Below are 13,331 nucleotides of genomic sequence, written 5' to 3' on the forward strand. Positions count from 1 at the left end.
CGTGCTTTGGGATGAGAGCTCTAAGTAGCCACTTCATTGGCGGTCTGTCAACCGCCATCCACAGCACCCAGGGAACTGCTCCATAGCAGAGAGAAGCTACATACCCATAGATGTGAATGTCTATGGGATAGTACCTGGGGCTCAGAGAGAGCTGGGCTATCGGTTTACAGTCAGCCTGGCCCAGCCTCTCTCCTAGAGCCCATTAGGTTTACGGTCGGCCTGGCCCAGCCTCTCTCCTAGAGCCCATTAGCTCAGCAGCAGCTGGGACGCTGTCTGTTTCTCATTGTCCGCTACATGTTCAGGTGGTCCTCACTCTGTGCTTTATTGAAGTTAAATGACTTGTCGCCAAACTATAAAACCTCCCATAAGCCCTGCTGACCCCGTGACCCCACCACATTATGGATGCTAAGCCATGACCCAGCAGCAACAGCAATACAAACCTGCCTGGCTCTCACAGACTAATATACAGCTAACACTTCCTACTGCTCACTCTCCATGTTGAACTTCCTTTGATTATTTAACAAAGCAAGGGAAAGTTGCACACTGAGCACTCATAAAAGAAGGATTACGTTTAACTCTGGTCTACGACAGATCAGGCATAACATTTTCAAGATGCTGGGGATTCTGATGTGTGTTCGGCGGCGCAGGGTGGCCATAACTGCCCTCTCGTCTGAACGCACGTCTTAAGAGGGCCAGATGGGGCTACCGTGCGAGGCAGGCCGGAGAGAAGAGGGTAGGGCCTGTTTCCCATGGAGAGGCTGGGGTGAGCATGGAGCCATTCCAGAGGTGCTTTGACTCTATTGCCACAGTTGTTTGACTTTACAGGGCAGAGGAAGGCCAAAAGGCTCCAGCAGCACAGCCAGACTGGCTATTTACCACTGGAAATAGAGCATGACCCTCCGTTTTCATGTTGTCTGTTACAAACATTTGTGTTTGTGTGGGTGGGTGTTCTTAAATGGTGGTGGAAGAGTGTCGGCTCTTGGCAGCTCTCTTAGATGTGTGTGTGTGTGTTCCAATGTGCTCTCCATTGCTGACCCCCCCGCTCTTTTCCTCTGTCTGTGTGTGTGTAGCTGGATGGGACGATGGACCTGGATGAGCGACGGCTGATCCGTTCAGCCATCAGAGAGCTGAGGAGGAGGGAGATGGAGGACATGGAGGCAGCCATGGCCAGAAAACGCTTCCGGCCAACACATCTCAGCCAGAACGACAACAAAGAGAACCAACTCACACACTGGTGAGCCTCCTGAATCTGAATATAAACAAACACACACGCATACAGACCCCTTACCTATTACAGATTGTACCAGTCCAGGTGAGCTGCCTGGAGACTGAGACAACAAGCACACAAACCCATATAAAGCATTCCCTCTCCTTCTGGGGTGACAGGTAGCCTAGTGGTTAGAGCGTTGGACTTCTACCCGAAAGATTGCAAGATCGAATCCCCGAGCTGACAAGGTCGTTCTGCCCCTGAACAAGGCAGTTAACCCACTGTTCCTAGGCCATCATTTGAAAATAAGAATTTGTTCTTAACTGACTTGCCTAGTTAAATTAAGGTAATAAAAAAATAATTCTCCAGGGAGGCCTTCTGGGAATTTGTGCCATGACACTGTAGATCGGGAAAAACCATAGTAGAGACGGGAGGTGGAAGAACTCATTTTCTATTTTTCGTTATGCAAATACACACCTGTGTAGGCATAACATTTATGTATTCTCATACATTTATTCATACCTCTAATTTGATATCCCTAACAATATCGCTGGCATAGCCTACAGACGAAAGCACACCCATTTTATTAGGCAGCTGGAAGCCATATCCTGGAGGTAAAGACGTCAATGCAGTCGTTTGCGTGCATTTTATTTATTTGTATTTCATTCGTCGATATTGACCCGTTACAGCAGGCTTTAGTGTTTTACTGGTTCAATGATTTGCAACCACCAGGACCCGTCATGCCACTCAGCCGCAGCAGACGGACGAAAACTGATGACTTTGCCTTAGCGCCACTTCCGCTTCCTGTCTGTTTATTACACCAGTTTGTTTTTATTAGAATCCAATTAGGAACAGGGTTAACAGGCTAACATCCTTTTGTGTGCCCATCATCATCATTGTGGTTTTTATTTGTTTTCTTTGGCCAGTAATGGTAGTGAGTGAGTTGAGACTGGAGCGTCTAGGCCAAGCCCTGTGTGCGGCTTACTGCTCCTCTCTACTAATTAATGACTGGCTTTACTACAGCAGCTTTACTGCAGCCAGCCAGGGCTCCAGCAGCTTAGCTGACTCCTGTTCTGGGCTGCACTTCAGACCTCCCAGATCCCCAACATGAGGACAATGGCCCTAAGCTCCTACATCTCTACTCCTACTGGATCACATTAGGAACAATGACTGTTAAATTAGTTATATTTGCTTTGGTAGTTGGATTACTTAGGTAACAAAAGTAACAGGACATGCCCCTTTAAAGCTGGTGGAATATGTGTATAAACCACATATGCACGCATGGGCACACACACACACAAACAAAAGCCTTCTGAAAGCAATGTTATTCTTTGCTACTCACTGCAGGAATGTAAAATATATATTATCTTCCAACTTCCACACTTCCTCCAATCCCAATAAGACGAGGCGAGAGGGAAAGGGGCAGATATACAAGGATGGAGAGGAGGAAGAAGTCTTTGCCAGGCTGTGTGCTTCTCTCTCCTTTACGTGTTTCTCATGCTGGGGAATCTCTTTGTCCGAAGGATGACATTTTTTTCCCGGCCAAAAAAAACTGTCTGGCTTCTTGGGTTACTCCACCGCCTGCCCGTCACACACTATAGTTCCAAGTGGAGCAGTGAGGCCCACGACACTGCATGATGTCTCCCAGTGTAATGTGGATTACACTGCCCCTCGGGCAACCCTAACATGTGCAGGTTCAAGCATCACCAACTATCATATAAGCAGCACTCTGTGTCAGTGTGTGTTTCTGTATCTCAGGTCAGAATTGGGGGGCTCCCTAGACGTGCTCTCTGTGAAACTACAAGCCATCCAGGACATTGAGGAGCTGACTGGACTGGTGAGGGAGTGGATGTGCACCACACACACTACTTGTGAATTTACTGTTAGACATCCTCAATACTAATATTTCACAAGCCTCCATAGGCCATAGACAAACCTCCCATAGGCCATAGACTAACCTCCCATAGGCCATAGACTAACCTCCCATAGGCCATAGACTAACCTCCCATAGGCCATAGACTAACCTCCCATAGGCCATAGACTAACCTCCCATAGGCCATAGACTAACCTCCCATAGGCCATAGACTAACCTCCCATAGGCCATAGACTAACCTCCCATAGGCCATAGACTAACCTCCCTAGGCCATAGACGAGCCTCCGGGAAGGCCATAGACGAGCCTCCGGGAAGGCCATAGACGAGCCTCCGGTAGGCACACACTTTCCTAGACTAGTGACTAGATGGTTACATTACTAGTCAGCCTGTCTTTCTCATCCGTTTCTGCATCTCTATATATGTTCTTCTGAGTTTGTCATGAATGGTTCTGAGCATCACTGTCCCTGTGTTGTATTGGCTGTCCTGTCTGTCAGCTGCGCGGGGCCAATGAGTATGAGGAGAGGAAACTGATCAGAGCTGCCATCCGCCGGCTCCGAGACGAGGAGCATCAGGGTGAGTACAGAGGAGGAAGTGGAGGTAGAAAGCACAGCATGTAGATCCTGGACAGATCCCTGGTGGACTAGGTAGGACCCAGTTTCAGGGGTGAGGCAGCGCTTCTCTACCTCTGACGTGTGAATCTGTACAGCACTCATGGGCAGCGGTGCAGATCCTACCTGTGATGGTGGTGCAGTTTGCAGTGCATTCTTGCCATTCCTTGCTTCTGTCTGGTCTGTATGAGTCCCCCAGCACACACACCCTTCCTCCAGGGGGCAGGTCTACAGCGCTCCCCTGCTGTCTGATGAGAATATTTGATAGGTTTGGATCCTCTTCCCCCTTATCAATACTCAGTCATCACCAGAGTAACCACACAGGCCTCCTTGTCTCACTCTGTGCTCAAGTTTTATGGCTATAGCTGAGGTGTGTGTGTGTTGTGTGTAACCAGTTGCTTGTGGTGTGTGTTTCAGGTACATGGGAGAAAGGGAGGACCACCGGCCAATGTCTGGAGTCTGAGGGCCTGGAGCTCCAAAGCAGCCTGGGAGCAGGGGTGAGTACAGAGATGGAGGTGGGGGAGAAAGAGAGGGAGGTGGGGGAGCAGAGAAGTACAGAGAGGGAGGTGGGGGAGCAGAGAAGTACAGAGAGGGAGGTGGGGGAGTGGTTAGGGTACAGAGAGGGAGGTGGGGGAGCAGGAAGGGTACAGAGAGGGAGGTGGGGAAGAGAGAAACGACCGAGTAAACTATAAAAACAGATCTTGCGATTATGGATATTGCACTTCATTGTGCAGCCGTACTCCAAACTTTTACAAAAAAACATTAGAAATAAAGGGAGAACATGTTGCAACTTTAATTTAAATTTATAAACCCAGCACAGACTCATTTGTGGGTGGGTATATACTGAGTGTACAAAACATTAGTAACACCTTCCTAATATTGCGTTGCACCCTCTTTTGCTCTCATAACATCCTCAATTCATCGGGGCATAGACTATACAAGGTGTTGAAAGCATTCCACAGGGATGCTGGCCCATGTTGACTCCAATGCTTCCCACAGTTGGCTGGATGTCCTTATTTAACCTGTCTCATCCCCTTCATCTACACTGATTGAAGTGGGTTTAACAACTGACATCAATAAGGGATCATAGCATTCAGTCTGTAATGGAACGAGCAGGTGTTCCTAATGATTTGTACACTCGGTGTATATTTGCAGGGAACTGGGACCATTGAGGTTTTGTGCTGCCACAATGAAGAATGCAGAAAACAACACCACCCAGGCATGTGACTGTCAGACCACGTCCCGAACACAAATTGTCTGTGTCATTTGAGACAGACGCGCACACACACATACACATGTGCTTACGCCACAGTGGCTGCCACGACACAAGGAATGTATTTTCATTCTTTAAACCCCATTCATTTCTGGCTAAGTAGAGACAGAGAGGAAATTTGCTCTGGTGTTTAGTGAAGGCAGTAAATCCTTGGGAATATGAACACCCTGCGAGCCAGGCCTGTCATTTTACACACTACTATTTACCCAGGCTGTCACTCCACACACGTATGTCAGTCACACTGAAGGGAAATTAAAAAGTTTGGTTATGTGTGGCAACCAGAGCTTTGACCTGTGTGTTTGTCTGTTTCTGGCTGTGTCGGAGAATGGAAGAGAAAAGCAATGTAGTCTCTCTCCCATTCAATCCCCCCCTCTCTTGCTTTCTCTCTCCTTTCAGAGGCTTGGGGCTTTGCATGTCAGAAGCCCTTTAAAAATGTGGTCAGTAGAACCCCCCCTTTTGGTCAGTGAAGTGAACTACTGTATTCACAACCGTAATACTTCAAGATGAAATCATATATTTTATCCTGTGAAAGCATTGCAGGTTGCCTGATGAGCTTAATGTGTTGATAATGCTGAGAGACATCTCTGTTAAACAACAACAACAGTCTCTAAGAGCAGCTCGCCTGGGGCCAGATGCTATCTTATTGTTGCTTGATCAGTTTGTCTGCACTCACCCCGCACTCCAAGACAGCATCCCTATTGGGAAAACAGTTTTTTCTTATTGTATGCCGTCATTCCTGTAGGAATTGGGTTGGGGATGGGGGTTAGGCTACATGCTCAGCTGGAGTCCTGTATACAGTTACTATGACAGAACAATGCTTAACGGTCTAGTACCTGCGGCGGCAGGTAGTGTAGCGGTAAGATAGGCGAGCCAGCAACCGAAGGGTTGCCGGTTCGAATCCTGGGTCCGATGGGAAAGATCTGTCAGGAAGTGAGCAGGCAACCGGAGGGTTGCTGCTATCAAATCCTAGATGCCATTGCCTGTCATTGTGCCCTTGAGCAAGGTACTTAACCCCCCACAACAGCTCCCCCATCCCAGTGTGGCAGCCCCCCTGCACTTCTCCATTAAAAAAACAGTATGTCTTTCGGAGGGGTTGGGTTAAAAGCGGAAGTCAAATTTCGGTTGGACCTTGTTGGGCATTTGACCAATAAAGTGATCTTAATTAGAAGTCCTGTGTTGGTTCATAACAAAATGTTTTAGGGTCAGTTAATGGCTTAGGTCACCTTTTTGATTCTTCGTAAACTGTATTTCTTTAATCTGGTTTTGTTTGTCATAGATGTTAGCATCAAATACTGACTTTAGTATTGTGTTAAACTATGCAATTGTAAGAGGCTGGAGGGAATAGTTCAGCCCACACATCTAGCAGATGAGAATTAGTGGCTGGCACCATCTATAAAGGTTGTATGCAATACTATGTATGTTCTTGTTCTTGACTGTGTCTGTAGTTGATCAAATACAATTTTATTTGTCACATAAACGTGTTTAGCAGATGTTATTGCGTGTGTAGCGAAATGCTTGTGTTTCTAGCTCCGACAGTGCAGTAATATCTAACAATACACACAATCTTAGGTAAAGGAATGGAATTAAGAATATATAAATATTTGGAAGAGCAATGTTAGAGCAGCATAGACTAAGATAGGGTAGGGTAGAATACAATATATACATATGAGTAATGCAAAATATGTAAACATTATTAAAGTGACTAGTGTTCCAATTATTAAAGTGACCAGTGTGTCCCATATGCATTGTATATTTGAGCCAATGTCTGAGCTCAGTGTGTGCGTGTGTTTCTTTGAGTCTGTATGTTTGGAGTCTGGCGTTCTAGACTAAGGTTAAAAGGATTGTAATATCCCATAACTCTTAAGTAAATTAGGAAGAATTCTGAACAATGGGACCAGCGATGCTAGTTAGCAATGGCGCTGGTACTATGAATCTGAAAAGCTTCCTCGTGAAATAAATAGCTTATCCTTACCTGGGTATCTTCAACTGAGGTTCTAGACAGGAAGTAGCAATAGCAGTTTTGGGGTTGTAGGGCACACTGCCTGCTTCCTCTCAGGTGGAGGGGCTGTTCTTGCCATGCTGGGGCTACAGGTGGGGTGAAGGGGAGAGGGTGAGGTAATGGGGGCAGACGGACACCGCCAGCCCACCAGCTGTGCTCCAGCAGTCTGTCTTCAGTCAGTCTGCTCCCTCTGTAATGGGGCCGTGGCCAACAACAACAACCGCAGCCACCAGCAGCAGGGCTCCTTCCATACATCACAGGAGCGGATCTCTTTGAGCTGCGCTTGATTGTCCTGGGGCAGATGGAGGCCCCAGATAATGGTCTATAGTTGAGACAAGTGCGCACACACAGGGAGTAGAGGTCTATGGCAGCCAACTACAGACAACTGAGTGTAGCAAGCAGCTGCTGACACATACATCGAGTGTACAAAACATTAGGAACACCTTCCTAATATTGAGTTGCACCCCCTTTTGCACTCAGAGAATAGCCTCAATTAATCAGGGCATAGACTATCCAAGGTGTCAAAAGCGGTCCACAGGGATGCTGGCCCATGTTGACTCAAATGCTTCTCACAGTTGGGTCAAGTTGTCTGGATGTCCTTTGGGTGGTGGAACATTCTTAATACACACGGGAAACTGTTGAGCGTGAGAAACCCAGCAGCTTTGCGGTTCTTGACACACTCACACCAGTGCGCCTGGCACCTACTTCCATACCCTGTTCAAAGGCACTTAAATATTTTGTCTTGCCCATTCACCCTCTGAATGGCAAACATTCTCAATTGTCTCAAGGCTTATAAATCCTTCTTTAACCTGGTTCCTCCCCTTAATCTACAGTGGATTTAACAAGTGACATCAATAAGGGATCATAGCTTTCACCTGGATTCACCATACTACGTGTGTCAAATCAATGCAGTATATCTCTTCTATCTCACATTCAAATGAGAAATAGGTATACACATGTCTAGCTGTGGTGGGAGTTTTTGTGTATTTATCATAGCTGTTGCTGCATGCTCTGTTTTTTCGCCAGACACCAGTGGGCCTGCTAGTGGTTATTGATTACCATGTTTATAATGAACGTGCTTAAATTGAGGGGGGATAGCTGAGGTAAAAGTTTCTTTCTGGCCAGTAAGGAAAGTGCATTTTGTACACGTTGCAGCTCTAAACTGTAATTACTGTATGGGTGAAGGAATTTTGGCTTGAAGAAATAACTTGTGGGACAAAAATAATATTTCTTTGTTTAATGTAGTCTGAATTCTAAGTGCAGCGGTTTAATTTTAAATTTCTATTTTGTCTGAAGTAACATGCCAATTAAGGCAGACTCTGTACTTGCAAGAACAATGGAGCATAATTTGGTAGAAACAAAGAAAGTGTGTCAAATGTAAATTTTCAACCAGGCCACCTGCTAACTTGTATAGAGCCCCTAGGTGAAGGTGTCATAATACCCATAAAACCTAGCCGTCAAACAGGGAAATGGTTCCAATCAGTTTTCCGCCATTCATTTTTCCCATAGGGGATTTTAGATGCACTTAAAATAAGGGCTGTGTTTCGTGTAGGCTTACCGTGACGTTTTGACAACCATGTTATTCTCTCTCGGACAAAGTGACTTTTTTATCAATATATTCGGCTCGATTTACTCTGATTCTAAAAGGATCATTCACATCAAAGTAGAAATCATGCAAGACTACAAATCCCTGCAAGCTCCTGCACGTCATCTCTAGGTAGAGGACACCTTTGCTAACAGGTATTGTGTCAATTTAAAACATTGCACAAGACAGTTCACAGAATTGTCCATTTTAAATACATTTAGCTATTTCTGCAAAAATATCCTCTGTGTACAACCTAAAACACCAAATAATGCATGCAGAGCAGAATTAGTCCAATACCCGCTAATTATCCAAATCCAGAAAAGAGCCACTAAATTCTACAACCACCTAAATCAAATTTCAAGTCAAATGTATTTATATAGCCCTTCTTATATCAGCTGATATCTCAGTGCTGAACAGAAACCCAGCCTAAAACCCCAAAAAGCAAGCAATGCAGGTGTAGAAGTGATTCCCAAACCTTCCATAACAAGGCTATCACCTACAGAGAGATGAACCTGGAGAAGTTCCCTAAGCCAGCTGGTCCTGGGGCTCTTTTCACAAACACAAACAGAGCCCCAGAACAGAAACCCAATTAGACCCAACCAAATCATGAGAAAACAGAAAGATTATTCTTTCCAATGTGTCAAGTAATTAACAAAAAAATAGAGCAAACTAGAATGCTATTTGGCCCTAAACAGAGAGTACACAGTGGCAGAATACCTGACCACTGACTGACCCAAAATTAAGGAAAGCTTTGACTATGTACAGACTCAGTGAGCATAGCTTTGCTATCGAGAAAAGCCGCTGTAGGCAGACCTGGCTCTCAAGAGAAGACAGGCTATGTGCACACTGCTCACAAAATGATGTGGAAACTGAGCTGCACTTCCTAACCTCCTTCCAAATGTAAGACTATATTAGAGACACATATATCCCTCAGATTACACAGATCCACAAAGAATTTGAAAACAAACCCGATTTTGATAAACTCCCATATCTACTGGGTGTATTACCACAGTGTGCCATCACAGCAGCAAGATTTGTGACCTGTTGCCACAAGAAAAGGGCAACCAGTGAAGAACAAACACCATTGTAAATTCAACCCATATTTGTTATTTATTTTCTCTTTTGTACTTCAACCATTTGCACATCGTTACAACACTGAAAATATACGTAATTTGACATTTGAAATGTCTTTGTTCTTTTGTAACTTCTGTGAGTGTAATGTTTATTGTTCATTTTTATTGTTTATTTCACTTTTGTATATCTACTTCACTTGCTTTGGCAATGTTAACATATGTTTCCCATGCCAATAAAGCGCCTTGAATTGAATATAGACAAGGAAGGAAGGAGGGAGGGAGGGTGTGAGAAGGAGCCCTGTGGTGACAAAGGGAGGGAGGGGATGTGGAGGGAGTGGCCTGTTGGTGAGTGTGTGGTGACAGAGTAGAGGCAGGGTATAGGACGTCCTGACTACGAGAGTGAGAGAGGGTGACAGACAGGCAGCGGAGCCAAGAAGGTAAATGACATATTCTAGTTCTTCCACTCTAACAGACCTAGGTCTACTTTTTTTCTTCCTTATCAATTTCCATGTACTTCTCTTTACACAAACTCATCCATGTTTCTTGTTTCTCTTTGCGTTGAGACCTGAGGACCTGGCTGCCTGAAGTTTAACTGAGGTTTAATTTTAGGATAATTAGGCAGTCCTTTTAGGTAATTTATTTCTATTGGTTTCAGAAATCCATACAAAATAGTATACAGGTGTGTATTTTGAGCACATTATTGTTAAAGTAAATGGCAACTTCACAAATGGTTATTCATCAGATCTGTCTCCGTGGCCAGGTGTGTGCAGTATGGATCAGGTGAGGTGGCAGAGACGGACAGAGAGTCTTGTTTGTTCTCTAATCTGATATGATCATAAACCTGTAACCAACTGAGACGAGCAGTTTACGATGACTGGTATAATGGCAACCAACATATTCTGTACTGAGTGAATATGTGCTGGAGAAAGGGTAAAGCAAGACAAAGGGAGATGGATGGAGGAAGGGAGAAACTGCTTTAACTGGGCTTTGAATGAGGGCTGGGTAAGGGAAAAATGGGAATGAGGCTTATGGGTAAATTCTCTGTGGGTTGTCTCCCGTCCAGGCTGTGTGTGTGTGATGCAAAAATGATTGCTACTTAATTCCTGCTACTGTATTTCACTTACTGGAGGTGGACCGTGTGTGTATGTGGTTCCTCAGGCTTTGCCATGCAGTCATGGAAAAGAACCCTGTCTCTCAGCGAGCCATGTGCAGGCATGGAGAGGAGTGCCTGACCTCATCGCATTCTGATCTCATCTGCAGACTGATGGATTCAGTTTCCATGGAAAATTAGCCAATTCTAACCCAGGTAGCTGCAGTAATCCCTGGTTTAGCTGAGCTGCCTCTGCTCTGCATGGTGAAGTAATCTATAGTAGTCTGACACGGCTCCGTGCCTCAGTCTGCTCCGCCTCATTGTTGTTTCTGTGGCTCTGAGGGTTCAGAGGAGTTCAGATGGCCCACGCCTTGCTGTGGTCAGGCCAGTGGACATTTGCCATTTTTGTGTGTTTACGGGGCAGTTTTTTCACAAATACAACCCTGACCGAAACAAACAGCCTCCTGAACCCTTATGGTGAGACCATGAGCATCACAGAAGGAAATAGGAGCGCAGCTCAAACACTGAGGCCACAGAGTTGATGAGGCCAGGGCACTGGAGTGGGTCTGCCTCTGCTCTGGTTCCACTCTGTCAGGTCTGCTCTGGGCCAGTCACCAGAGACCAAAGAGAGACTGCAATGACAGTTTGGGATTGACAGGTCGTGGGAATGGATCGTCTGCTCTTTCGCTCTTTTTTTCTGTCTCACACACCATTTTATCTCCGTTTCCTTCTGTCTGTCTCTGTGACAAGTATGTTCCCTGTGGTTTAGTGGGAGCTGTGAAACCATCACTGTCTGTTTCCTGGTCGTGGCAGCTGAGGGGAGGGGGAGAAAAGAGGGGGAAAGGGGAGGAAAGAGAGGGATAGCGGAGGAAAGAGGGGGAGCGGTGTTTCCAGCTCAAATGTCATCTCCCCTCAGCTTCTTTGAATGAAGAACCTTCCTGGGGGAGAGAATATTTTAAAGCAACTTCTCATTCTTCTATATTTTCTCTCTCTGAATCAGCTGTTCAGGTTTGGGGAGATTCTTACGACCTGCAGTCACAGGCTGGTTCTGGCTCGTCATTAAGCTGATCTGAGAGCAGTGCTCCACCTCAGTAAAGAGAGTATAAAGCTTCTGTTTGTGTTGTCTGCTGGTGCTGGATGACTGTGGCACATGACACAGAGGCTGTTGATTAGCCTTTCTGTTTGTGTGCCAGCCACTCTGTCCTCTAATCAAGGGTTTTCCAAACTGTCCTGTCCCCCACCCCACGTGCACATTTAATTTCTTGCCCTAGCACTACACAGCTGATTCAAATAGCCAACTCATCATCAAGCTTTGATTATTTGAATCAGCTGTGTAGTGCTAGGGTAAAAAGAGAACGTGCACCGGGTGGGGTGTAGCTAGGCTAATTGAGGCCACATGATTCACTTTCTCCTCAACCCCATTCAGATTAAACAGCCTACCTGTTGGTTGCTTGTTGAGCCTACTCCTTTTCCTTTCGCTAATGTTTCTGCAATTTTATTCCATCTTGCATTGCATTAGTGAACTCACTCCACTTGCTACACCTTGAGTCTCCTTGCCCCTTTGATTTGAATAAATTCATAATTTGAAATGGTATATCTTTGTATGTAACATGGATATTTTTATTTAGATAAATACTTTTCAGTGTTAAAATGGGCCTATACATTTTCTCTGCAAAAATGAATTCTCACAAAAGTATTGGAATACAAAAGTCCGTTCGGATATTCTAATAACCGTGGCCATCCCTAGTTTGTGTGGTACCAGGCTTTGTTCACTCTCACCTCCCTCTGATCACAGCCTGATTTGATTAACTATTTTCACAAGGCTGTAATTTTCACCCTTCTCAAACTGCTGACAGCATTATCAGCCCCAGGATAACCGGCATTAAGCAAATATGTGCTGTGTTTGTGTGCCCCAGATTTTATGAGTTTAGAGGTTTGTGGATTTGAGTCAAATATGCTCTAGGCCTGTCTTGTAATTCACATGTCCCTCCCTAACCACCACCTCTGTGTGCTTCGTTACATTAGGTAGACATGTATTAGTAGTGGCACTCTGTAATTCTGGCACAAACATGATGACATTGTAGTTTCAGGGCATTTTAAAGATGGAATCTGCATTAGGGAGAACAGCACCAATGTCCACCCCAGCACCTTTATTGCAAAAACAAGTTTTTAGAAATGTTTGCCAATTTATAAAAAAAATGTAAAACTGAAATATCACATTTACATAAGTATTCAGACCCTTTACTCAGTACTTTTGTTGAAGCACCTTTTTGCAGCGATTACAGCATCGAGTCTTCTTGGGTATGACGCTACAAGCTTGGCACAACTGTATTTTGGGAGTTTCTTCTCCACAGATCCCCTCAAGCTCTGTCAGGTTGAATTGGGAGTGTCGCTGCACAGCTATTTTCGGGTTTCTCCAGAGATGTTAGATCGGGTTCAAGTCTGGGCTCTGGCTGGGCCACTCAAGGACATTGAGACTTGTCCCGAAGTCACTTCTGTGTTGTCTTGGCTGTGTGCTTAAGGTTGTTGTCCTGTTGGAAGGTGAACCTTTGCCCCAGTCTGATGTCCTGAGCGCTCTGGACCAGGTTTTCATCAAGGATCTCTGTTCTTTGCTCCATTCATC

General features: G+C 45.3%; 1 protein-coding gene across 1 annotated transcript in view; it reads left to right on the plus strand.

Annotated features, from left to right (window-relative positions):
* The first annotated feature begins 1,117 nt into the window (after window positions 1–1,117).
* Window positions 1,118–13,331, plus strand: part of LOC120062999 (smoothelin-like) — a 48,383-nt gene continuing 36,169 nt past the window's right edge. Inside the window, exons 1-4 of the mRNA XM_039013061.1 lie at window positions 1,118–1,234; window positions 2,966–3,044; window positions 3,575–3,653; window positions 4,106–4,185. Of these exons, the coding sequence (XP_038868989.1) occupies window positions 1,143–1,234; window positions 2,966–3,044; window positions 3,575–3,653; window positions 4,106–4,185 (330 nt within the window). The 5' untranslated portion in view covers window positions 1,118–1,142. The remainder of the gene's footprint in view (window positions 1,235–2,965; window positions 3,045–3,574; window positions 3,654–4,105; window positions 4,186–13,331) is intronic.

The sequence above is a fragment of the Salvelinus namaycush genome, chromosome 18, assembly GCF_016432855.1.
Source record: "Salvelinus namaycush isolate Seneca chromosome 18, SaNama_1.0, whole genome shotgun sequence".
Taxonomy (NCBI): Eukaryota; Metazoa; Chordata; class Actinopteri; order Salmoniformes; family Salmonidae; genus Salvelinus; species Salvelinus namaycush.